Here is a 26121-nt window from a genome sequence, read left to right on the forward strand (position 1 = left end):
AGATCTTCAATGGTACCGGGCCCCACCCTGGTCCCTGGGGACAGCGCTTGTGGCCGGACGCCAGCTGCATGTGGCACTGCTCACCAAGGCTCTCTGGGCCTGGACATGCAGGCAGCTCCTGAGGCAGCCAGGAGAGCACCTCTCCAAGGCCTGGGCTGACAGCTTTTCCAGGAGAATGCTGTGGCAGACTGTGCCAGAGGCTTTGGTGAAGTCCAGGTAGACACTTCCACAGCCATCCCCCATTATCCGCTGGGCCGGTCATCTGGTCATCAAAGGAAATCCAGTTCCCTAGGCAGGACCTGCCTTTCCTAAAGCCCTGGTGGATGGGACTGATGCCTTGGTTCTCCTGGATGCACTCTGTCATCACTCAGGACAATCTGCTCCAAAACCCTTCTGGGATGCAAGGTCAGGTGGACACACCTCTAGTTCCCCAGATTCTCCTCCCAGCCCTTCTTGTGGATGGGTGTCACAATGGCCAATCTCCAGGCATCTGGCACCTCCCCAGTGACCCAGCACTGATTAGAACTGATGGGCTTGGTGTGTTGGTTTTGCACAGGCTGGATTTTCGTAGCAGAAGTGCCACAGAGGTGGCTTCTGTGAGAAGCTGCTAGAAGCTTCCACCTTGTCTGGCAGATCCAGTCCCTGATGGCCCTGAAGATGGACATGCTGGTGCCCACAGCTGGGACAGTTAGAGATGTTGTAAAAACCTCTGCAATAACATATTTAAGTGGAAAATGAAAGCAAAGTGGCGTGTGCAGTTTGAATTGCAGCCTTAGACTAGGAGGCGTTGAGAACATGTGAGGGAAACAACATGGAGACACCAAGGTCAGTGGAGAAGGAGGGAGAGGTGATGCTCCGGGCACCAGAGCAGAGATTCCTCTGTAGGCCTTGGTGTGACTGTGGTGAAGCAGCAGTTCCCCTGCATGCCCTGGGGATTAATGGGGAATGCAGAGTTCCACCCACAGCTCGTGGGGATCCATGGGGAATGCAGAGATCCACCCACAGCCCATGGGGATCCATGGGGAATGCAGAGATCCACCCACGGCCCATGGGGATCCATAGGGGATGCAGAGATCCACCCACAGCCCATTTCAGAGCTGCCCACATTGGAGTGGGTGGATGTTGGGGACCACTGGGAGACCTGGTGAAGAGACGGGTCCCCTGCTCCCCTGCTGGAGCAGCCTGTCCTGGGAGGACTTCACCCAATGGAAGGATGACCCAGGCCAGGGCAGTTTGGGGAGGACTGTGTGCCTGTGGGAGGGCCTCCTGTTGCAGCAGTTTTGGTTGGACTGCTGCTAGTGAGAGTGGAGCCCCACTGGAGAAGTTCAAGGAGAACTGTCTCCCATGGGAGGGACCCCACGGTGCAGAAGGGGAGGGACTCCTCTCCCTAAGCATTGGAAGAGAACCTTGGGTGATGAACTGACCAAGCCCCGCTCACTCTGTCTGCCTGTGCTGTTGGTGGGAAGGAGGGAAGTGTTGAGGAAAGAAAAGGTGTTTTTAAAGGGCTATTTTACTTCTCATTATCTTCCTCTGATTGTGTTTGTGATAAACTCATTTTCTATCTCTAAGTTGAACAAGTTTTGCCCTTGAGAGTTTTACTCTGAGTCCTTATCTCAACTCATATATCTTTTTTTATTTTTTTTTTCCTCTCCTCTTTGTGGCAGTAACAGGGGAGGCTGAGTGAGCAGCTTTTGTGGGTGCCTGGTGTTTTGCCAGTGTCAAACCACGACAGTTGGTCAAGCAGCCAGTGGCTCCAGAGCCTGGAAGGTGGGGGCAGTGAGACATGGCATGAGGAATGGTGAGGATGAGTGTGGTCCCAAGCCCCAGCCAGTGTGCAGAGGTGGGTGAGCAAGTCAGAGGGAGCCTCAGCCTGAGGTACAGCAGAGGTGTCTGCAGAGGGGCCTCAGCCTGAAGTCACTCTGATGCTTTCTTCCCAGCAGGGGCTGTGTCAGCATTTGATCCCAGCAGAAAAAATCCATGCAGGCAGAGGACCTGGGAGGGCAGGAGCTGTCCAGCAAAGGCAGTGAGAGTGATGTGCTCACTTTGCTCTCCTAAAAGCAACATCTTCTCCCAGGGGTGTGTGCAGCCCCGCTGGCAGAAGGCAGGGCTCTTGCTGCTGTGGCCATGGCAGCTGGAGGAAGAGGAGCAGAACTGCATGGTGCTGCCAGGCCGTGCCCCGTGTCTGCCCTGGCACCTGGTGCCTGTGCTCAGGTGTGCAGAGCCCCCAGAGCTGCCCCTGGGGAATGGGCCTGGCCTCTGGCTGCTGGCCCAGCTGGGGGTGCCTGCTGCCCAGGATGCTGCAGCACATCAGCCAGCCCCAGTGGGGCTCTCCAAAGCTCAGGGCAGCTGCAGGGGCCCAGGGTGCAGCTCTTTATGCAGCTGAGGCAGGCCTGCAGCTCTGCTGGCTGTGGTCACAGCTGGGACACCAGCACACCTGGAGACACCTGCATGGGGCTGCCTCACTCTGCACCTCCACCAGAACCTGTGTTTTAGTGCAGCCCCCAAACAGGTTGGTCCTGGCTGAGCAGTGAGACCCAGCAAGACAATGAACAACAGCTCCTGAGCTGAGATGTCCAGTGCCAAGCTGGCAGCTCTGAAAGTGACACAGCTTGCATGAGCTGTTGGCACCCTGGCCCACTTCGTTCATGCCACTCACAGGAGAATAACTGGTGTCTGATGCTGACACTTGTGTAGGTGTTGTGGCATCCCCTGATTGCATTTCACACCCAATGTCCTGCAAGGATGCTCTGGGAAATGTGACTTTACTGGTGGATGTATAAGTATCAGAGAGAAACAAATTATGGTTTACAGAAGACATGACCCTGCAAGCCGGCACTGCAGCAAATCACGTTTATTGTAAGCTCTTGCAAACTCCATGATGGGGCACACATGGATCTTTGACAAGCATTGTATACAATTCTCCAAATCAGTTTCCCATCAATCTGCAGAAAAGCTTCAGAAGCAGAAGAGAGCATGAAGGTGTCCAAGGAGTGCAGCACAGGAATTCAGCTTTGGCTGCTCCAGGCTCTCTATGGATCTGATGCCAAAGCCTGCCTGTTTGATACAAAAGCTGCTGCTCTCAAGGTGCACTTTCAAAAGCCACCAAACAAAAGCATGTGCCAGGATGACAGAATCACTGAATTGTTGTGTTTTGGAGGGACTTCTCAGGATCTTCTAGTCCACACTCCAGGCTGCAGCAGGATCAGCTAGAGCAGGTTGTCCAGAATCATGTATTGTTGGGCTTTGTGTATCTCCAGACATGGAGATCTCCAGACAGGATCTCTGGACACCCTGAGGCGCCCTGGTGCCACAGCCTGGCTAAGGAGGGGAGGGACAAGTCAGCTGCACATTCTTGGGGACAGCTGAGGAGGAGAGGACTCGTTCCTCAGAGCTCTCTCCTGACACGGGCAGCAAAGCAAAGCAGCTGGAGGCTCTGCCCACATCTTTGTGCCTTTGAGCAGAGCAGGAGGTGCCCTGAGGGACAGAGCTGGAAACACAGCAGAGAAGGAAGCAGCACAGACTCTGACCAGGACATTTGTCCCCCTCTACCCTGCTCTGCTCAGACCCCACCTGCAGTGCTGCCTCCAGCTGTGTGCCCACAGCACAAGAAGGATGGAAAGCTGTTGGAGTGGAGTCCAGTGCAGGCCATGAAGGTGCTCCAAGGGCTGGGGTGTGTCTGCTCTGCGGAGAGGGTGAGAGAGCTGGGGATGTTCAGCCTGGAGGAGACTGCTGAGGGTCCAGTACCTCAGGGATCTCCAAGAGGGCTGGAGAGGGTCTTTGGACAAGGGTATGGAGTAAGAGGACAGGAGGGAATGGTTTCACACTGATGGAGGGCAGGGTTAGATGGGATATTATAAAGCAGTGAATTACAGTGAGCAGGCTGTGGTACGAATAAAAGTTACCCAGAGCTGTTTTGACTGCCCCATGTCTGGAAGGGTTCAAGGCCAGGCTGGGGAGGGCTTGGGACAAGCTGGTGTAGTGGAAGGTGTCCCTGCCCATGGAAGGCAGGTTAGAATGAGATGATCTTTAAGGCTTTCAGGTCCCATCAAAATCAACCTACTCTGTGATTCTGTGATTCTATGATGTGTGTGAAAAGCCACCGAGGCTATTCTAATGAGGCTGTGAGGCTTATTCTCGGGGACAGGCATTGTTGAACAGAGTAACCCTTCCACCATAGAGCTCAGTCAACCTGTCCTCCAGCTCTCCCAGGCTGAGCTCCTCCACCTGGTTCTTGTCATTCTCAGCAATGGCCCCCCAAGCCTTTGGGGGCTTTTTGTCCAACATACAGCAGGCAGCTGACCAAATGTGGCTGGGTCTGTTCACCCTCTCATGGGATATGTAGGTGTTCCCACGCACAGCACCCGTGATCACGTAGGTGGTTTTACAGTCCTTGGTGTTTTTCTTCATTGTTTTATCCTCATAGACCCTCCACTGTCCGTTGTTGAGAGTGCTGTCCTGGGGCACTATGTTGGTAAGGGTGAAGGTAGCCATTTTACTCACATCCTTATCCATATGGCCACTGGGGCTCAAATGGCCACGGTCCAAATCCTTCAGCCCTTTGTAGTCATCATCTACAGCCTGGCTCCTTTTGATAACTTCTTGGGAGATTTTGCATTCTTTCTTGATGTCTGACTCTTTTTTCATCTCTTTAAGATTGCAATTATCTATGAGCTGTACAGGGAAAAAGAAAGAGATGTTAGAATTGGGAATGGGAGTAATGGAGAAGATTTCCCTGGAGCAGAAATCTCACAGGGTCAAGATCCCATTTTTTGTCATCTCAGTGTATGAAAATGAATGAATCTGAGAGAAATCATAGACATGACCAACCCACATGAACACAAAAGCTTAAAAGGGCAAGCAGCTCAGAATCTGAGTGCTCTCAGTTTGATTTGTGACCTTTGTGATCCAGCCTGCAGCCTGTGCTGGGAGCATGGATACTTGCATGAGACAAGGAGCATTTCCCACTCCTAGGATTGAAAGGTGATTTTTGTGGGACTTCATCTCCCCTGCCAAATCTGCTTCCCTTTCCTCCTGTCTCCACAGCCCAAATCTGCCCAGGGCTCTCCCTGGATCCCCTCACACCACACTGTCATTCTGTGATTCTATGGTTCTGTGATTTTATGTGTTGTTGCTACAAGTGTACCCCAGTCCTGGAACACCAGAGGTTGCCTCCTGTAACCCCATACACAGGAAGATGTGTCAGGAAAATCAGTCCTGGAGCTGAGGTTTCCCTGAGAGGGCTGCAGTTCATTTGAGGATGAACAGTTTTGCTCCATAAGCAAAAAGATCCCAAAGTGAATGGAATCTGTTACAGCAGTGCTGGGAATGTGTCCATGAGCTGATCTGGGCCAGGGAGAATTTTCTGCAGCATCACTGCAAAGTTACAAATGATCGGCCTCTGAGAGGAGCCTGTCATCCCAAAAGTATGCTTTTTTTTAAAGAAAACTAAATACTCCAAAAAGGACTCAGGAGAAAATCAACAAAATCAAAGGTTTTTGGGAAGGCCAGGGTCCAAGGTCTAGGAGGAAAATGCCAGGTTAGATAGGCATTGAAGCATTCTGATGTAATGGCAAGTGGCCTGGTCCATGCAAGGCAATTGGACTGAGATGGTCTTTAAGGTTTTTTCAACATAAACCATTCTATGATTTACCAGAAAGAGAGAATGTGGAGGCTGCAGTGGTGCAAAACCAGATTAGGTGCTTGAGTTCCTATGCATAATATGAAAAGATGATTTTTTTTCATAACTTTAACATCATTTGGTTCACCTTTAGAGAAACATATTTAGCCTTCCTTTGGAGTAGGGCCTGTGGCTTCCTTCTCTGGCTCACCTTCCCCCAAATGCTGTCCTGCTGCTCTGTCCTTACCAGTGACAGGAATTGCTTCTTTTTCTCTTCTGCAATTGGCCTGGCCTGTTCTGCTGAAGTTTATCTGAGGCCTCTAGAGCTTGTGGAGTTCTGTCTGTCTGCTGAATCCTTCTGGACCAAGCCTGAGCCAAAGGTGCTCAGGGGTCACTGCCCATGGATGAAGATCACACCCTTGTGACTGGACCAACACTGACGCTCCTCACTTTGCACTGCATGAAACTGTCCAGGTATCCCTGCACAGTTAACCCGACCCTCTCATCTCCGGTGCCTTTTCCCTCAAGGATTTGTCCCTGGACCATCTCATCCCGTTCTGTGTTTCTCTTCACTTCTCTAACACCAATCAAAGCCTGTTTGACGCTTCACTGGGAGCAGATAAGCTCTGCCAGGAATGCAGAACAGCTCAGGGCAAAGTGGGGATCAGAGCCCAGCAGGACTGTTGGTCCCTCAAGTTTAGCCTCTCCTGGATGCCTTTTCCCCATCACTTGGTCAGCCAGCAGAGCAGGGCACAGGGACGGGAAGCATTTGACTTTTTCATGTCCTGCCAAGAAATGTGATTTCCTGTTCCTGTCAGGTGAAGGTAGAGAGCTGGGCACCTTTGGGATGTGATTCATCTCATGCTCCTGCTGATGTCTCAGATGCATCAGAGGAACCATGTGGTGCAGGTGTTTGATGTTCAATGAGGACATTCCCATCTGTGTGTCCATTTGCGTGTGTGTATTGGGGTGTTAGGAAATAGAAGTGGTAATTTAAACGCTGCAGCTCAACTCTGAATGGCCGGAGGGTCATGTGATGTGCTGTAAGAGAGACACTCACCTGAGGCTCAAGAAACCACCATCCTCGAGGTCTCTTCTCTTCTACAGGCTGGTATTTGTAAGCAGAGTACACTGGAATTCTCCTGTCTCTGTCGTACAGGGTGGCATAGTGATACGAGTTGTTGAAGCGCTGACAGATCCGGGCTGGGTTATTTGGATTCAGGGCACCATCTGGGGGAATCCCATCATAGAAGAACTGAGGACACCTATCAAAGGAGTTCACCACCTCGCTGTGTCCCAGCCAGAGGCAGCTGGCCAACACCTGCAGCAGCAGCAGCCCCAGCATGGTGGCAGGATTTCAGTGAAGGGCTCTTGCTCCCCTGGAAGGCAAATGCAGAGGGACACTCAGCTTGGAGAGAGCAGGTCATGGTCTGGAGCCTTTTTGTGCAGAGGGACAGAGCTGGCAGAGCAGGGAATTGTGAGAGACCAGGAAAGGAGTCATTTTTTGTCATCCTGGATATGAAAAAATCACAAGGGCAATAAGGGTGAAACCAAAAACAGGGTTTAGCTGCCCAGAAGAGGCAGCAGTGGGAGCACTCAGCCTGTCGGAGGAAGGAGCCAAACCCACCAGGACTGCAATCAGCTCTCACAGCAAAGGGATCTTGCAACTGAGGCACAGTCCTGGGACAAGGTCACCTTTGCCCACCTCCCTCCTGCTCTCAGCACCTTCCCACAGCACACACCTGCAGCTGGGCACGGACTCTGCTCAGCCCCCTGCCATGCTGGGCTGGGCTTTAATCTCATGGGCCATTGGGCAGGCCAAGAACAGCAATGCTGCACTGCCTACAGCTCTCTGGCCCCATCCAGGTTCACACAGACACTCAGCTCTTCCAGTCAGACCCAATATTGAACCCCAAATCATCCACCTGGGCTCCTGCCTCTCAGCTGACATGGGGCCATGCATGTCCTGCTGCTCACCTTGCATTTCCACGTTATCCAACCCCAGACTCTGAACTTGCAGACACATGGAGGGAGCAAATGAAGGGGCCAAGCAGATGGCAGCAGCAAGCATGAGGGATAACAACTTCTATCTTATCAGCACAATGCCTGCTGCAATGCAAGCCCTGAGGGGCAGCTCTTGCCCTGGTTGCTTGGGATTCCTGCTGATGCCCATCTTCAGCTTTTCTGATTGATTTCCCTGGACAGTCAAAGGCACCACTGCAGGAATTTCTTGGACAGCCACCTGTCCTGTTTTGTCTTTCTCAGTGCTGATGTGATTTTCAGCAGTCATTAAGGTCATTCCTTTAAGAGAAAACTGCTGAAAAGCTCCCTGGGATGCTGGCAAGCAAGCAAGGGGCTTTGTCTCTTTTCAGAGGCAGCACAGGTTTGGGAGAGCAGGGATGCTTCCATTTGCATTGCCAGACCCTCATTGGACAGATTTAATATCATCAGCATTTGGGATCAGGCAGCTGGGACAGGCAGTTCAAAGGGTTCCTGGCACACAAAGCTGCCACAGCCTCTAAAGCACAAAGCCCACCTTGGGCTGGCCAGGGGCTGAGCTCAGCACTGCTGAAGGCTTGACAAGTCACCTTGCACATTTGCCCTTGTCTTGTTCTTCTCCCTGCCCCTCATCTCTCCCTTTTCACTGGATTCAGGATGCTGAGCTGCACACAGCCCTGCTCTGACCCAAGATATCTGCTCCTTTTCCTCTTGTTCAGCCCTGGATCAGGAATGTGGTGACCAATGAGCTGCAAACTGAGAACTGCAACTACAAGTCGGAATTTTTACAGTACTCGGCAGAGCATGCCCAAAGCTGCCCTAAATCAAGGAGAGAAGGGTCTGAAAAGTCCATCTGCATGACCCACTCCTGGAGATTAAAATAGATCTAACAAAGGTAAAATCTAATATAACAGATTCACAGCCTACCGTGAGAAGGAGTGGCACAGGATTCTGCTCGCAGCCCCAAAGTGGCAGAGGAGTCTCAAATGCCTCTGCTGCAGTCTCACACTCTCTGGGTTTATATGCTCTCCAGGAAGTGACAGTTGGATTTCGCAAGAAGCTTTTTGAGTAACTTTTCCTGGGAATTTAGACCACACCTGTGTTAGTCCAGAGGTTTTTTGCAAGGTCATGGGTGGAGTTTCAGTACTGAATAGTCTCCCCCATCCTTCTTATTCAACCGTTTGTTAGATTTCAGATTAAATTAAAAGTTGTTAATTTTCAGGTGAGCTGGCTTGAGTTTCTTTCCCAAATCACTTCCTCTGTCCTTGCCCTCCTGAATGACAGAAAATACTCAAGTCCTACAAAACTCGTTGTATGCATAAGCTCTGATTGCTCCTTAAGAGTTCAGCAATTCCAGCCCAGTGTTTGCATATGTATATTCATTCCAAAACTCAGGAAAGACTTTGAATATTGGAGGCATTGTTGAGGAAGGAGCATGAGCTTACCTTGAAGCAGGGTCCCAAAAGAGGCAGCTGAATCATTCCTTCTGTCTTCTCCCTGGAGAAAGGAGAGTTTGAATCCTCAGGAGTGCCACTGCAATATATATCCAGGCATAAATTTGCCCCTTGTTTCAAACAGGGAATTCCACAGAAAGGAGAAGTTTTCTATTTTTATTTACAGAGTTTGTTCATACTCCCCCTGAAAGTGGTTGACAGTTGTTTTAGTTTCCCCAGACTTTCTCTCAAATGTGCTGCCTTGCAGCATGGCATGTCAGGGTCAGCTAACAGGGTCTGGTGGGTTCCTTGATCCTTTCATCAATCCCACCAGCTGCAGCTGCTGCTGCTCCAGCACCTACACGTGTTTCTGCTCCCAACAGAACAGCTCTGCTGATGCTGGATGGACTGGCCTGACTCTGATACACTCAGATATTCACAATCTGTCCTTCTGCAGCCTCCCTGAACATCATTGCCATGGCCAGGCTGCAAATATTCTCTTGCCTGGTTGCCATGGCTGTGTGACAGCTCCATCCCAGCGGCCTGGGAAGGAGAAGGCTCTGGGGATACCTTGGAGCACCTGCTAGTACTTGAGGAGTCTACAGGAGAGCTGGAGACAGACTCTGCACACGGGCTTGGAGCTGACAGGTGTGCTGGGTTTAGAGATAATGTTTTTGTCAGTGGCAGGTGTGGGGCTGTGTTTTGGAGTTGTGCTGAACACAGAGTTGATAACACAGAGATGTTTCTGGTATTGCTGGGCAGAGCTTTCACAGGCCAAGGCCTTTTGTGCTTTCTGTACTGCCAGGCTGGCAAGGAGGCTGGGGGTACCTGGGAGGTTGGGAGGAGACACAACCAGGACAGGTGAGTCCAACTGACCAGAGGATATTCAAGAGCATGTGACATCATGCAGAGTGTATAAATGAGGGGAAGGATTGGGCATTTGGAATGTTGAGTTTTGTAGCTGGATTTTGTCGCTTCCCAGGTAGCTGTTAGGTGGGATGGAGCCCTGCTCTCCTGGAGGTGGCTGTACACCTTTCTGTCCATGGAAAATGGTGAAGGAATTCCTTGATGTGCTTTGCTTGTGTGCTCAGCCTTTGCTTTCCCTGTTAAACTGTTTCTATCTCCATCCATGAGTTTTCCACCTTTTCCCCTTCCAGTTCTCTCCCTGATCCTGATGGTCTGGGAGGGAGGGGTTTTGTGGAACATGGCTGCTGGCTGGGGTTAAACCAAAGCACTGGGCCAAGCTGAAAGGGCTTGAAATGGAAGGAGTGTGGGTTTAGAAAGGATATGAAGAAGATATTTGTTACTGTGGGGTGGTGAAGCCCCAGCACAGGTTGCCCACAGAAGCTGAGACTGCCCCATGACTGCAAGTGTCCATGGCCAGGCTGGCTGGGGCTTGGACGAGCCTGAGATACTGGAAGGTGTCCCTGCCTATGAGAGGACACGGATGTAAGCTGGTCATTAAGGTCCTTTCCAAGCCAAAACATTCTGTCATTCAATGACCATTCATTCACTCAAACTAAATTGGACAAATTTTCTTCTCTTTCCAAAAGTCCAGGAAAAACAGAATGACGAGTTGTTTGTTACAACCATAAGTGTCCAGAAGAAGTGTGTTAGACCAAAATTTATTTAACGATGCTGGTTGAGTCCTGTGGTTTCTTTTGTCTCTGTTAACCTGGCACTGATGTCTTAAACAAAGTGGGGTTTAGCCAGCATGAGGGAGAAGGCCAAGAAGAAGCAGATCTGGTGGAGGTGGGGTAAATTCCTCCTTTCTGATGGGGCCCAACTGACAGAACAAAGCAGGGCCCGACTGTGGTCACATCATTAGGAGGGGCCATAAACCATCAAAGAGCACCAAGGTGTCCCCGAACTACACAGTGCTGCCTGAGCAAGTGTAAAACCCCTCCCAGGGGAAAAGTGGGACACTGCCCCAGAGTCCTGAAATCAAAGAACCCATTGAATTCTTTCATGCAGCGCCCACAACTCCAAAGATCATAAAAGTTTGGGACATCAAAGTTGGTGGTCTTGTTCTAGGATGAATGGAGGTATCTTGTAAGAGCTGTTGGCACCCTGGCACACTTGGTTCATGCCATTCACAGGAGAATAACTGGTGCCTGATGCTGACACTTGTGTGGCTCTTGTGGCATCCTCTGATTGCATTTGTACACCCAATGTCCTGCAAGGATGCTCTGGGCACTGTGACTTTACTGGTGAAAGTAGAAATTTCAGTGAGAAGCAGTTCGTGGTTTATACAAGACGTGGCCTTGCAATCCAGCACTGCAGCAAATCCCTTTTATTGCAAGCTCTTGCAAACTCCATGATGGGGCACACATGGATCTTTGACAAGCATTGAATACATTTCCCCAAATCAGTTTCCCATCAATCTGCAGAAAAGCTTCAGAAGCAGAGCAGAGCATGAAGGTGTCGAAGGAGTACAACACACGAATTCAGCTTTGGCTGCTCCAAGCTCTCTATGGATCTGATCCCAGGCCTGCCTGTCTGATACAACAGCTGCTGCTCCCAAGGTGCACTTTCAAAAGCCACCAAACAAAAGCATGTGCCAGGATGACAGAATCACTGAATTGTTTTGTTTCAGAGGGAATTCTAAACATCTTCTAGTCCAGACTCCAGGCTGCAGCACGACCAGCTAGAGCAGGTTGTCCACAATGTTCTCTGCAGTATCTTCACGTGTGTGGCACAGCAGTTGGGCAGCAGCATTCCTGAACACCTCCTGACCTGACCCCCGATGGTTCTTGGCTGATATTCCTGTGCCAAAGTGCTGTTGCACATCAGCAAGGGACATTTTGCCCAGGTACAGGAAGTGAGGACCTCATTGCAGGGGTCATTGCAGAAAGCCACCCAGATATACAACAGATAAGCAGTTCCTCAGAAATCAGAGTTGCAATTTTACAATGTAACCTCATAAAAGTTGCCAAACAGGGAAGTTTGTTTCCTGGATGGACTAAAGGATCTTTGCTTAGCTGCTCTCTCAAGCAAAGTTTAGAAGATATCACTGTCTTGATTCTCCTGTCTCCTTCTCTTTTGGGACGGCACATGGCAACATGTTCAGTCCACAGAATGTGAACCATTGGTGTTACTGGAAATGGGGTTAGCCAGCTGCCTGATCCAACCGTGAGGAGTAAAGTGGCTTGAGATCACAATGTCTCCTCACAATTCCCAGCAAAAATCTTTTTTCCCAAGTGAGAAAAATCCCTGTGACCCACTGGAGCCCACAGCTCTCCCCACAGATGGACAGACATAGAGCAAACAGCAAAATTACCCTGCCATGGCAGTGCAGCTGCACCTTCCCAGGGAACTCAGGTGCTTCCCACCCCACCGTGGGCATGGAGCAGCTCTGGGCTCAGCAAAGGGCTCCATCCCTATTGCCCATTCACAGCAGGCTCAGCAGAAAGCAGAGGCAATGCCAGCTGAAAGGTGCCTGGCAGCATGCTTGTGGAGCTGGGGCAGCCCTGTGCTCAGCTCCAAGCTGGCTTCCTGGGAGAAGCACAGAATTATTTCTGTTGGAAAAGGCCTCTGGCATCGTGGAGTCCAACCTTGGACCAATCACACACTGCTCAAATGGCCCATGGCACTGAGTGCCACATCCAGTCCGCAGAGATTGGGATTTCACCACATCTTCAGACAGTCCATTCCAATGTTGAATCACTCTTTATGTGAAGAAATTCCTCCTGATGTGCCACCAGAATCCCTTCTGGTGCAGGTCAAGGCCTTGCCCTCTCATCGTCTCGCTGGTAGTCCAGCAGAAAATGCTGATCCCCAGCTGGCTACAGCCCCTTTTCAGGGAGCTGGAGAGAGAAATGATCTCTCAGAGCCCCCATGTCTGGGCTAAAGAACCCCAGCTGCCTCAGCTGCTCCTCTCAGGCCTTTCCCTGCAGGGCCTTCAGCAGCTCCATGGCCTTGCTCTGCACGGCCTGCAGAGGTGGCCTCGGCCCGTGGATCCAGCCTGTGCAGATCCCTCTGCAGAGCCTTCCTGCCCTCCAGCAGCTGAGTCTCCCTCCAGAGTTGGCACCATCTGTGATCTTGCTGAGTGTTCCCTGCATCCCCTCATCCAGATCATCAGGAAAGATCTTCAATGGTACCGGGCCCCACCCTGGTCCCTGGGGACAGCGCTTGTGGCCGGACGCCAGCTGCATGTGGCACTGCTCACCAAGGCTCTCTGGGCCTGGACATGCAGGCAGCTCCTGAGGCAGCCAGGAGAGCACCTCTCCAAGGCCTGGGCTGACAGCTTTTCCAGGAGAATGCTGTGGCAGACTGTGCCAGAGGCTTTGGTGAAGTCCAGGTAGACACTTCCACAGCCATCCCCCATTATCCGCTGGGCCGGTCATCTGGTCATCAAAGGAAATCCAGTTCCCTAGGCAGGACCTGCCTTTCCTAAAGCCCTGGTGGATGGGACTGATGCCTTGGTTCTCCTGGATGTGTCCTGTGATCACACTCAGGACAATCTGCTCCAAAATCCTTCTCGGATGCAAGTTCAGGGGGACACGCCTGTAATTCCCCAGATTCTCCTCCCAGCCCTTCTTGTGGATGGGTGTCACAATGGCCAATCTCCAGGCATCTGGCACCTCCCCAGTGACCCAGCACTGATTAGAACTGATGGGCTTGGTGTGTTGGTTTTGCACAGGCTGGATTTTCGTAGCAGAAGTGCCACAGAGGTGGCTTCTGTGAGAAGCTGCTAGAAGCTTCCACCTTGTCTGGCAGATCCAGTCCCTGATGGCCCTGAAGATGGACATGCTGGTGCCCACAGCTGGGACAGTTAGAGATGTTGTAAAAACCTCTGCAATAACATATTTAAGTGGAAAATGAAAGCAAAGTGGCGTGTGCAGTTTGAATTGCAGCCTTAGACTAGGAGGCGTTGAGAACATGTGAGGGAAACAACATGGAGACACCAAGGTCAGTGGAGAAGGAGGGAGAGGTGATGCTCCGGGCACCAGAGCAGAGATTCCTCTGTAGGCCTTGGTGTGACTGTGGTGAAGCAGCAGTTCCCCTGCATGCCCTGGGGATTAATGGGGAATGCAGAGTTCCACCCACAGCTCGTGGGGATCCATGGGGAATGCAGAGATCCACCCACAGCCCATGGGGATCCATGGGGAATGCAGAGATCCACCCACGGCCCATGGGGATCCATAGGGGATGCAGAGATCCACCCACAGCCCATTTCAGAGCTGCCCACATTGGAGTGGGTGGATGTTGGGGACCACTGGGAGACCTGGTGAAGAGACGGGTCCCCTGCTCCCCTGCTGGAGCAGCCTGTCCTGGGAGGACTTCACCCAATGGAAGGATGACCCAGGCCAGGGCAGTTTGGGGAGGACTGTGTGCCTGTGGGAGGGCCTCCTGTTGCAGCAGTTTTGGTTGGACTGCTGCTAGTGAGAGTGGAGCCCCACTGGAGAAGTTCAAGGAGAACTGTCTCCCATGGGAGGGACCCCACGGTGCAGAAGGGGAGGGACTCCTCTCCCTAAGCATTGGAAGAGAACCTTGGGTGATGAACTGACCAAGCCCCGCTCACTCTGTCTGCCTGTGCTGTTGGTGGGAAGGAGGGAAGTGTTGAGGAAAGAAAAGGTGTTTTTAAAGGGCTATTTTACTTCTCATTATCTTCCTCTGATTGTGTTTGTGATAAACTCATTTTCTATCTCTAAGTTGAACAAGTTTTGCCCTTGAGAGTTTTACTCTGAGTCCTTATCTCAACTCATATATCTTTTTTTATTTTTTTTTTCCTCTCCTCTTTGTGGCAGTAACAGGGGAGGCTGAGTGAGCAGCTTTTGTGGGTGCCTGGTGTTTTGCCAGTGTCAAACCACGACAGTTGGTCAAGCAGCCAGTGGCTCCAGAGCCTGGAAGGTGGGGGCAGTGAGACATGGCATGAGGAATGGTGAGGATGAGTGTGGTCCCAAGCCCCAGCCAGTGTGCAGAGGTGGGTGAGCAAGTCAGAGGGAGCCTCAGCCTGAGGTACAGCAGAGGTGTCTGCAGAGGGGCCTCAGCCTGAAGTCACTCTGATGCTTTCTTCCCAGCAGGGGCTGTGTCAGCATTTGATCCCAGCAGAAAAAATCCATGCAGGCAGAGGACCTGGGAGGGCAGGAGCTGTCCAGCAAAGGCAGTGAGAGTGATGTGCTCACTTTGCTCTCCTAAAAGCAACATCTTCTCCCAGGGGTGTGTGCAGCCCCGCTGGCAGAAGGCAGGGCTCTTGCTGCTGTGGCCATGGCAGCTGGAGGAAGAGGAGCAGAACTGCATGGTGCTGCCAGGCCGTGCCCCGTGTCTGCCCTGGCACCTGGTGCCTGTGCTCAGGTGTGCAGAGCCCCCAGAGCTGCCCCTGGGGAATGGGCCTGGCCTCTGGCTGCTGGCCCAGCTGGGGGTGCCTGCTGCCCAGGATGCTGCAGCACATCAGCCAGCCCCAGTGGGGCTCTCCAAAGCTCAGGGCAGCTGCAGGGGCCCAGGGTGCAGCTCTTTATGCAGCTGAGGCAGGCCTGCAGCTCTGCTGGCTGTGGTCACAGCTGGGACACCAGCACACCTGGAGACACCTGCATGGGGCTGCCTCACTCTGCACCTCCACCAGAACCTGTGTTTTAGTGCAGCCCCCAAACAGGTTGGTCCTGGCTGAGCAGTGAGACCCAGCAAGACAATGAACAACAGCTCCTGAGCTGAGATGTCCAGTGCCAAGCTGGCACCTCTGAAAGTGACACAGCTTGCATGAGCTGTTGGCACCCTGGCCCACTTCGTTCATGCCACTCACAGGAGAATAACTGGTGTCTGATGCTGACACTTGTGTAGGTGTTGTGGCATCCCCTGATTGCATTTCACACCCAATGTCCTGCAAGGATGCTCTGGGAAATGTGACTTTACTGGTGGATGTATAAGTATCAGAGAGAAACAAATTATGGTTTACAGAAGACATGACCCTGCAAGCCGGCACTGCAGCAAATCACGTTTATTGTAAGCTCTTGCAAACTCCATGATGGGGCACACATGGATCTTTGACAAGCATTGTATACAATTCTCCAAATCAGTTTCCCATCAATCTGCAGAAAAGCTTCAGAAGCAGAAGAGAGCATGAAGGTGTCCAAGGAGTGCAGCACAGGAATTCAGCTTTGGCTGCTCCAGGCTCTCTATGGATCTGATGCCAAAGCCTGCCTGTTTGATACAAAAGCTGCTGCTCTCAAGGTGCACTTTCAAAAGCCACCAAACAAAAGCATGTGCCAGGATGACAGAATCACTGAATTGTTGTGTTTTGGAGGGACTTCTCAGGATCTTCTAGTCCACACTCCAGGCTGCAGCAGGATCAGCTAGAGCAGGTTGTCCAGAATCATGTATTGTTGGGCTTTGTGTATCTCCAGACATGGAGATCTCCAGACAGGATCTCTGGACACCCTGAGGCGCCCTGGTGCCACAGCCTGGCTAAGGAGGGGAGGGACAAGTCAGCTGCACATTCTTGGGGACAGCTGAGGAGGAGAGGACTCGTTCCTCAGAGCTCTCTCCTGACACGGGCAGCAAAGCAAAGCAGCTGGAGGCTCTGCCCACATCTTTGTGCCTTTGAGCAGAGCAGGAGGTGCCCTGAGGGACAGAGCTGGAAACACAGCAGAGAAGGAAGCAGCACAGACTCTGACCAGGACATTGGTGCCCCTCTGCTCTGCTCTGCTCAGACCCCACCTGCAGTGCTGCCTCCAGCTGTGGGCCCACAGCACAAGAAGGATGGAAAGCTGTTGGAGTGGAGTCCAGTGCAGGCCATGAAGGTGCTCCAAGGGCTGGGGTGTGTCTGCTCTGCGGAGAGGGTGAGAGAGCTGGGGATGTTCAGCCTGGAGGAGACTGCTGAGGGTCCAGTACCTCAGGGATCTCCAAGAGGGCTGGAGAGGGTCTTTGGACAAGGGTATGGAGTAAGAGGACAGGAGGGAATGGTTTCACACTGATGGAGGGCAGGGTTAGATGGGATATTATAAAGCAGTGAATTACAGTGAGCAGGCTGTGGTACGAGTAAAAGTTACCCAGAGCTGTTTTGACTGCCCCATGTCTGGAAGGGTTCAAGGCCAGGCTGGGGAGGGCTTGGGACAAGCTGGTGTAGTGGAAGGTGTCCCTGCCCATGGAAGGCAGGTTAGAATGAGATGATCTTTAAGGCTTTCAGGTCCCATCAAAATCAACCTACTCTGTGATTCTGTGATTCTATGATGTGTGTGAAAAGCCACCGAGGCTATTCTAATGAGGCTGTGAGGCTTATTCTCGGGGACAGGCATTGTTGAACAGAGTAACCCTTCCACCATAGAGCTCAGTCAACCTGTCCTCCAGCTCTCCCAGGCTGAGCTCCTCCACCTGGTTCTTGTCATTCTCAGCAATGGCCCCCCAAGCCTTTGGGGGCTTTTTGTCCAACATACAGCAGGCAGCTGACCAAATGTGGCTGGGTCTGTTCACCCTCTCATGGGATATGTAGGTGTTCCCATGCACAGCACCCGTGATCACGTAGGTGGTTTTACAGTCCTTGGTGTTTTTCTTCATTGTTTTATCCTCATAGACCCTCCACTGTCCGTTGTTGAGAGTGCTGTCCTGGGGCACTATGTTGGTAAGGGTGAAGGTAGCCATTTTACTCACATCCTTATCCATATGGCCACTGGGGCTCAAATGGCCACGGTCCAAATCCTTCAGCCCTTTGTAGTCATCATCTACAGCCTGGCTCCTTTTGATAACTTCTTGGGAGATTTTGCATTCTTTCTTGATGTCTGACTCTTTTTTCATCTCTTTAAGATTGCAATTATCTATGAGCTGTACAGGGAAAAAGAAAGAGATGTTAGAATTGGGAATGGGAGTAATGGAGAAGATTTCCCTGGAGCAGAAATCTCACAGGGTCAAGATCCCATTTTTTGTCATCTCAGTGTATGAAAATGAATGAATCTGAGAGAAATCATAGACATGACCAACCCACATGAACACAAAAGCTTAAAAGGGCAAGCAGCTCAGAATCTGACTGCTCTCAGTTTGACTTGTGACCTTTGTGATCCAGCCTGCAGCCTGTGCTGGGAGCATGGATACTTGCATGAGACAAGGAGCATTTCCCACTCCTAGGATTGAAAGGTGATTTTGGTGGGACTTCATCTCCCCTGCCAAATCTGCTTCCCTTTCCTCCTGTCTCCACAGCCCAAATCTGCCCAGGGCTCTCCCTGGATTCCCTCACACCACACTGTCATTCTGTGATTCTGTGATTCTGTGATTTTATGTGTTGTTGCTACAAGTGTACCCCAGTCCTGGAACACCAGAGGTTGCCTCCTGTAACCCCATACACAGGGAGATGTGTCAGGAAATCAGTCCTGGAGCTGAGGTTTCCCTGAGAGGGCTGCAGTTCATTCGAGGATGAACAGTTTTGCTCCATAAGCAAAAAGATCCCAAAGTGAATGGAATCTGTTACAGCAGTGCTGAGAATGTGTCCCAGAGCTGATCTGGGCCAGGGAGAATTTTCTGCAGCATCACTGCAAAGTTACAAATGATCGGCCTCTGAGAGGAGCCTGTCATCCCAAAAGTATGCTTTTTTTTAAAGAGACCTAAATACTCCAAAAAGGACTCAGGAGAAAATCAACAAAATCAAAGGTTTTTGGGAAGGCCAGGGTCCAAGGTCTAGGAGGAAAACGCCAGGTTAGATAGGCATTGAAGCATTCTGGTGTAATGGCAAGTGGCCTGGTCCATGCAAGGCAATTGGACTGAGATGGTCTTTAAGGTTTTTTCAACATAAACCATTCTATGATTTACCAGAAAGAGAGAATGTGGAGGCTGCAGTGGTGCAAAACCAGATTAGGTGCTTGAGTTCCTATGCATAATATGAAAAGATGATTTTTTTTCATAACTTTAACATCATTTGGTTCACCTTTAGAGAAACATATTTAGCCTTCCTTTGGAGTAGGGCCTGTGGCTTCCTTCTCTGGCTCACCTTCCCCCAAATGCTGTCCTGCTGCTCTGTCCTTACCAGTGACAGGAATTGCTTCTTTTTCTCTTCTGCAATTGGCCTGGCCTGTTCTGCTGAAGTTTATCTGAGGCCTCTAGAGCTTGTGGAGTTCTGTCTGTCTGCTGAATCCTTCTGGACCAAGCCTGAGCCAAAGGTGCTCAGGGGTCACTGCCCATGGGTGAAGATCACACCCTTGTGACTGGACCAACACTGACGCTCCTCACTTTGCACTGCATGAAACTGTCCAGGTATCCCTGCACAGTTAACCTGACCCTCTCATCTCCGGTGCCTTTTCCCTCAAGGATTTGTCCCTGGACAATCTTATCCCATTCTGTGTTTCTCTTCACTTCCCTAACACCAATCAAAGCCTGTTTGACTCTTCACTGGGAGCAGAGAAGCTCTGCTAGGGATGCAGAACAGCTCAGGGCAAAGTGGGGCTCAGATCCCAGCAGGACTGTTGGTCCCTCAAGTTTTGCCTCTCCTGGATGCCTTTTCCCCATCACTTGGTCAGCCAGCAGAGCAGGGCACAGGGAGGGGAAGCATTTGACTTTGTCATGTCATGCCAAGTAATGTGATTGGCTGTTCCTGTCAGGTGAAGGTAGAGAGCTGGGCACCTTTGGGATGTGATTCATCTCATGCTCCTGCTGATGTCTCAGATGCATCAGAGGAACCATGTGGTGCAGGTGTTTGATGTTCAATGAGGACATTCCCATCTGTGTGTCCATTTGCGTGTGTGTATTGGGGTGTTAGGAAATAGAAGTGGTAATTTAAACGCTGCAGCTCAACTCTGAATGGCCGGAGGGTCATGTGATGTGCTGTGTGAGAGACACTCACCTGAGGCTCAAGAAACCACCATCCTCGAGGTCTCTTCTCTTCTACAGGCTGGTATTTGTAAGCAGAGTACACTGGAATTCTCCTGTCTCTGTCGTACAGGGTGGCATAGTGATACGAGTTCCTGAAGCGCTGACAGATCCGGGCTGGGTTCTTTGGATTCAGGGCACCATCTGGGGGAATCCCATCATAGAAAAACTGAGGACAGCTATCAAAGGAGTTCACCACCTCGCTGTGTCCCAGCCAGAGGCAGCTGGCCAACACCTGCAGCAGCAGCAGCAGCCCCAGCATGGTGGCAGGATTTCAGTGAAGGGCTCTTGCTCCCCTGGAAGGCAAATGCAGAGGGACACTCAGCTTGGAGAGAGCAGGTCATGGCCTGGAGCCTTTTTGTGCAGAGGGACAGAGCTGGCAGAGCAGGGAATTGTGAGAGACCAGGAAAGGAGTCATTTTTTGTCATCCTGGATATGAAAAAATCACAAGGGCAATAAGTGTGAAACCAAAAACAGGGTTTAGCTGCCCAGAAGAGGCAGCAGTGGGAGCACTCAGCCTGTAGGAGGAAGGAGCCAAACCCACCAGGACTGCAATCAGCTCTCACAGCAAAGGGATCTTGCAACTGAGGCACAGCCCTGGGACAAGGTCACCTTTGCCCACCTCCCTCCTGCTCTCAGCACCTTCCCACAGCACACACCTGCAGCTGGGCACGGACTCTGCTCAGCCCCCTGCCATGCTCAGCTGGGCTTTAATCTCATGGGCCATTGGGCAGGCCAAGAACAGCAATGCTGCACTGCCTACAGCTCTCTGGCCCCATCCAGGTTCACACAGACACTCAGCTCTTCCAGTCAGACCCAATACTGAACCCCAAATCATCCACCTGGGCTCCTGCCTCTCAGCTGACATGGGGCCATGCGTGTCCTGCTGCTCACCTTGCATTTCCACGTTATCCAACCCCAGACTCTGAACTTGCAGACACATGGATGGAGCAAATGAAGGGGCCAAGCAGATGGCAGCAGCAAGCATGAGGGATAACACCTCTATCTTATCAGCACAGTGGCTGCTGCAAGGCAAGCCCTGAGGGGCAGCTCTTGCCCTGGTTGCTTGGGATTCCTGCTGATGCCCATCTTCAGCTTTGCTGATTGATTTCCCTGGACAGTCAAAGGCACCATTGCAGGAATTTCTTGGACAGCCACCTGTCCTGTTTTGTCTTTCTCAGTGCTGATGTGATTTTCAGCAGGCAGTAAGATCATTCCTTTATGAGAACACTGCTGAAAAGCTCCCTGGGATGATGGCAACCACACGAGGAGCTTTGTCTCTTTTCAGAGGCAGCACAGGTTTGGGAGAGCAGGGATGCTTCCATTTGCATTGCCAGACACTCATTGGACAGATTTAATATCATCAGCATTTGGGATAAGGCAGCTGGGACAGGCAGTTCAAAGGGTTCCTGGCACACAAAGCTGCCACAGCCTCTAAAGCACAAAGCCCACCTTGGGCTGGCCAGGGGCTGAGCTCAGCACTGCTGAAGGCTTGACAAGTCACCTTGCACATTTGCCCTTGTCTTGTTCTTCTCCCTGACCCTCATCTCTCCATTTCCACTGGATTCAGGATGCTGAGCTGCACACAGCCCTGCTCTGACCCAAGATATCTGGCCCTTTTCCTCTTGTTCAGCCCTGCATCAGGAATGTGGTGACCAATGAGCTGGAAACTGAGAACTGCAACTACAAGTCGGAATTTTTACAGTACTCGGCAGAGCATGCCCAAAGCCGCCCCAAATCAAGCAGAGAAGGGTCTGAGAAGTCCTTCTGCATGATCCACTCCATGAGATTGAAATATCTCTAACTTAATATCTACTTTAACAGATTCATACAAAAGAAAGTACCGTGAGAAGGAGTGGCACAGGATTCTGCTCGCAGCCCCAAAGTGGCAGAGGAGTCTCAAATGCCTCTGCTGCAGTCTCAGACTTTCTGGATTTATATGCTTTCCAGGAAGAGGTAGTAGTTGGATTTCCCAAGAAGCCTTTAGAATAAATTTTCTCAGGTATTCAGACCCCTTCTCTGTTTGTCTAGAGGTTTTTTGGAAGGTCATAGGTGAAGATTTAGTAGTCAATAATCTCCCCCTTCCTTCTTATTAAACAATTTGATGATAATTTTCAGGTGACCGTGCTTGATTTTCTTTCCCAAATCACTCCCTCCCTCCATACCCTCCTGACTGACAGAAAATACCAAAATGCTGCAAAATTCAATGCATTCATAAGCTCTGATTGCTCCTTGGAGCTCAGCAGCCTGGGCTTTGTCCATATAAATATTTATTTCAGAAAGTCAGGAAAGACTTAGAATATTGGAATCAATGGTGAGGAGGGAGAAAGAACTTACCTTGGTGCAGAGTCTCAGAACAGGCAGCTGAACTGTTCCTTCTGTCTTCTCCCACGAGAAAGGAGTGTTTGAATCCTCAGGAGTGCACCTGCAATCTATAAATATCACGTGCAGCCAAAATTTGCCCCTTGTTATAAACAAGGAATTCTATAGAATAGAGAAGTTACCTGTTTTTATTCAGGGGCATGATGAAACCCACCCTGAAATGTGCTGACTGTTGTTTGTTATAGTTCCCCAGAATTTCTCCCAAATTTGCTGCCTTGCAGCACGGCATGTCAGGGTCAGCTAACAGGGTCTGGTGGGCTCCTTGATCCTTTCATCAATCCCACCAGCTGCAGCTGCTGCTGCTCCAGCACCTACACGTGTTTCTGCTCCCAACAGAACAGCTCTGCTGACACTGGATGGACTGGCCTGACTCTGATACACTCAGATATTCACAGTCTGTCCTTCTACAGCCTCCCTGAACATCATTGCCATGGCCAGGCTACAAATATTCTCTTGCCTGGTTGCCATGGCTGTGTGACAGCTCCATCCCAGCGGCCTGGGAAGCAGAAGGCTCTGGGGATACCTTGGAGCACCTGCCAGTACTTGAGGAGTCTACAGGAGAGCTGGAGACAGACTCTGCACAAGGGCATGGGGCTGACAGGTGTGTTGGGTTCAGAGTTAGTTTTCTTGACAGTGGCAGGTGTGGGGCTGTGTTTTGGATTTCTGCTGAACACAGAGTTGATAACACAGAGATGTTTCTGGTATTTCTGGGCAGAGCTTTCACAGGCCAAGGCCTTTTGTGCTTCTTGTACTGCCAGGCTGGCAAGGAGGCTGGGGGTACCTGGGAGGTTGGGAGGAGACACAACCAGGACAGGTGAGCCCAACTGACCAGAGGATAGTCCAGAGCATGTGACATCATGCTGAGGATACAAAGTGAGGGGAAGGAGGAGGAAGGAGGGGGAGATTGGAGTGATGGGTTTTGTCTTCCTAGGTAGCTGGCAGGTGGAACAGTTCCCAGCCCTCCTGGAGATGGCTGAACACCTTTCTATCCATGGGAAATGATGAAGGAATGCCTTGATGTGCTTTGCTTGTGTGTACGGCTTTTGCTTTCCCTGTTAAACTGTCTCTATCTCCACCCAGGAGTTTTCCAGCTTATCCCCTTCCAGTTCTCTCCCTCATCCCAGTGGTCAGGGAGGGAGGTAGCGGCTGCGTGGGGTGTGGCTGCTGGCTGGGGCAAAAACACATTATTGGGACAAGCTGAAAGGGCTTGAAATGGAAGGAGCGTAGGTTTAGAAAGGATATTAAGAAGATATTTGTTACTGTTGGGTGGTGAGGCCCCAGCACAGGTTGCCCACAGAAGCTGAGACTGCCCCATGCCTGCAAGTGTCCATGGCCAGGCTGGCTGGGGCTTGGAGGAACCTGGGATACTGGAAGGTGTCCCTGCCTTCCGGGAGGCTGGTCTTCAAGTTCCTTTCCAACCCCAAATATTCTGTCATTCTATGACCATTCATTCACTCAAACTAAATTGGACAAATTTTCTTCTGTTTCCAAAAGTCCAGGAATAACAAAGTGACGAGTTCTTTCTTACAACCATAAGTGTCCAGAAGTGTGTTAGACCAAAGTTTATTAAGCATGCTGGTTGAGTCCTGTGGTTTCTTTTGTCTCTGTTAACCTGGGACTGATGTCTTAAACCAAGTGGGGTTTAGCCAGAATGAAGGAGAAGGCCAAGAAGAAGCAGATCTGGTGGAGGTGGGGCAAATTCCTCCTTTCTGATGGGGCCCAACAGTGGTCACATCATTAGAAGGGGCCATAAACCATCAAAGACCACCAAAGTGTCCCCCAGCTCCACAGTGCTGCATGACCAATGTGTACAACACCTCCCAGGGGAAAAGTGGGGAAACCCCACATAATCCTGAACTCACAGAACCTACAGAACTCTTCAATGCAAAGGCCTCAAGTCCCAAAGAATCGTCAAAGTTTGGGACATCAAAGCTGGTAGTCTTGTTCCTGGATCAATGGAGGTATCTTGTATGAGCTGTTGACACCCTGGCCCACTTGGTTCATGCCATTCACAGGAGAATGACTGGTGTCTGATGCTGACACTTGTGTGGGTGTTGTGGCATCCTCTGATTGCATTTGCACACCCAATGTCCTGCAAGGATGCTCTGGGCACTGTCACTTTACTGGTGGATGTAGAAATTTCACTGAGAAGCAAATTGTAGTTTATAGAAGACTTGACCCTACAATCCAGCACTGCAGCAAATCACTTTTATTGCAAGCTCTTGCAAACTCCATGATGGGGCACACATTGATCTTTGACAAGCATTGAATACATTTCCCCAAATCAGTTTCCCCTCAATCTGCAGAAAAGCTTCAGAAGCAGAGCAGAGCATGAAGGTGTCCAAGGAGTGCAACACAGGAATTCAGCTTTGGCTGCTCCAGGCTCTCTATGGATCTGATGCCAAAGCCTGCCTGTTTGATACAACAGCTGCTGCCCCCAAGGTGCACTTTCAAAAGCCACCAAACAAAAGCATGTGCCAGGATCCCAGAATCACTGAATTGTTGTGTTTTCGAGGGACTTCTCAGGATCTTCTAGTCCACACTCCAGGCTGCAGCAGGATCAGCTAGAGCAGGATGTCCACAATCATGTATTGTTGGGCTTTGTGCATCTCCAGACATGGAGATCTCCAGACAGGATCTCTGGACACCCTGAGGCGCCCTGGTGCCACAGCCTGGCTAAGGAGGGGAGGGACAAGTCAGCTGCACACTCTTGGGGACAGCTGAGGAGGAGAGGACTCGTTCCTCAGAGCTCTCTCCTGACATGGGTGTGGGATCTCAGTCTCTCAGAACTGGGGTGCAGGGTGAGCAAGACCCCCCCTGGGGGGCTCGGGAGTCCTGGAATGCTGCCAGAGATGTCTGGTGGCTGGACTTTGATCCCACATGGGAGATGACATCAGTATGAGGACGGGAGGATTTCACTGGGGTGAATGGTGAAGGGACAAGTTAATTGGAGTGTGAGATACAGGGTTTAAGATCCCTGTACAGGGGGGTCTAGAGAGGCAAGATGGAGGGATTGGGGCGTGCCCTTCTCCTTCTTCTTCTTCCTCTGGGCCTCCATCTTCTGTGGTGATGTTGGCACTCCAGGATTGGACCTTACTAGGGGAACACTGGTTAATAAGGGTAGAGGGTATTGGAGAAAAATGATAAATATTGTATACGTAACTCCGGGTATAAAGATAGGTGACCGCCCCAGGGGCTTTCAGTGTGTGCCCATGGCTGACTGCTGAGCAGAACTCTGTCAGGCCAAGAGAAAATCTTTTAGATAAGCAATTAATAAACACCGAGACCGAGAACAAATCTGAAGCTTCCTCTCGTCCTTTCGAACCCGGGGGCCCAAGGCCATCTTTGGGCTTTTCCCCAGACCATCTGAACAGCTGAGAAATCCCACACATGGGCAGCAAAGCAAAGCAGCTGGAGGCTCTGCCCACATCTTTGTGCCTTTGAGCAGAGCAGGAGGTGCCCTGAGGGACAGAGCTGGAAACACAGCAGAGAAGGAAGCAGCACAGACTCTGACCAGGACATTTGTCCCCCTCTGCTCTGCTCTGCTCAGACCCCACCTGCAGTGCTGCCTCCAGCTCTGGGGCCCACAGCACAAGAAGGATGCAAAGCTGTTGGAGTGGAGTCCAGTGGAGGCCATGAAGATGCTGCAAGGGCTGGAGTGTGTCTGCTCTGGAGTGAGGGAGAGAGCTGGGGATGTTCAGCCTGGAGGAGACTGCTGAGAGTGCAGTGCCTCAAGGGTCTCCAAGAGGGCTGGAGAGGGTCTTTGGAATGGAGTGAGAGGACAGGAGGGAATGGTTTCACACCGATGGAGGGCAGGGTTAGATGGGATATTATAAAGCAGTAAGTTAGAGTGAGCAGGCTGTGGTATGAGTAAAAGTTACCCAGAGCTGTTTTGACTGCCCA

The 26121-nt window shown here is 51.1% G+C and overlaps 1 protein-coding gene across 1 annotated transcript; it reads right to left on the minus strand.

Moving 5' to 3' along the window:
• Nucleotides 1–17262: 17262 nt before the first annotated feature.
• LOC128947904 (endonuclease domain-containing 1 protein-like) lies at nucleotides 17263–22247 on the minus strand. Its single transcript, XM_054292420.1, has 3 exons — nucleotides 22174–22247; nucleotides 19811–20132; nucleotides 17263–17805 (listed from the first exon to the last, which is right to left on the minus strand). Exons 2-3 carry the CDS (start codon nucleotides 20096–20098, stop codon nucleotides 17263–17265), a joined length of 831 nt encoding a protein of 276 aa, XP_054148395.1. The 5' UTR covers nucleotides 20099–20132; nucleotides 22174–22247.
• Nucleotides 22248–26121: the final 3874 nt, after the last annotated feature.

Source organism: Melozone crissalis, unplaced genomic scaffold (genome assembly GCF_028551555.1).
Source record: "Melozone crissalis strain CALT ecotype California unplaced genomic scaffold, PUWL_Pcris_2 ptg000110l_1, whole genome shotgun sequence".
Classification (NCBI taxonomy): domain Eukaryota; kingdom Metazoa; phylum Chordata; class Aves; order Passeriformes; family Passerellidae; genus Melozone; species Melozone crissalis.

What these genes read in the sequence shown, in the direction of transcription:
- LOC128947904 (XM_054292420.1), bottom strand. Translation starts at nt 20,098, where the DNA reads ATGCTGGGGCTGCTGCTGCTGCTGCAGGTGTTGGCCAGCTGCCTCTGG. An exon ending in GGTGGTTTCTTGAGCCTCAG is followed by an intron (nt 17,806 to 19,810) that starts GTGAGTGTCTCT and finishes TTCCCTGTACAG; the next exon opens with CTCATAGATAATTGCAATCT.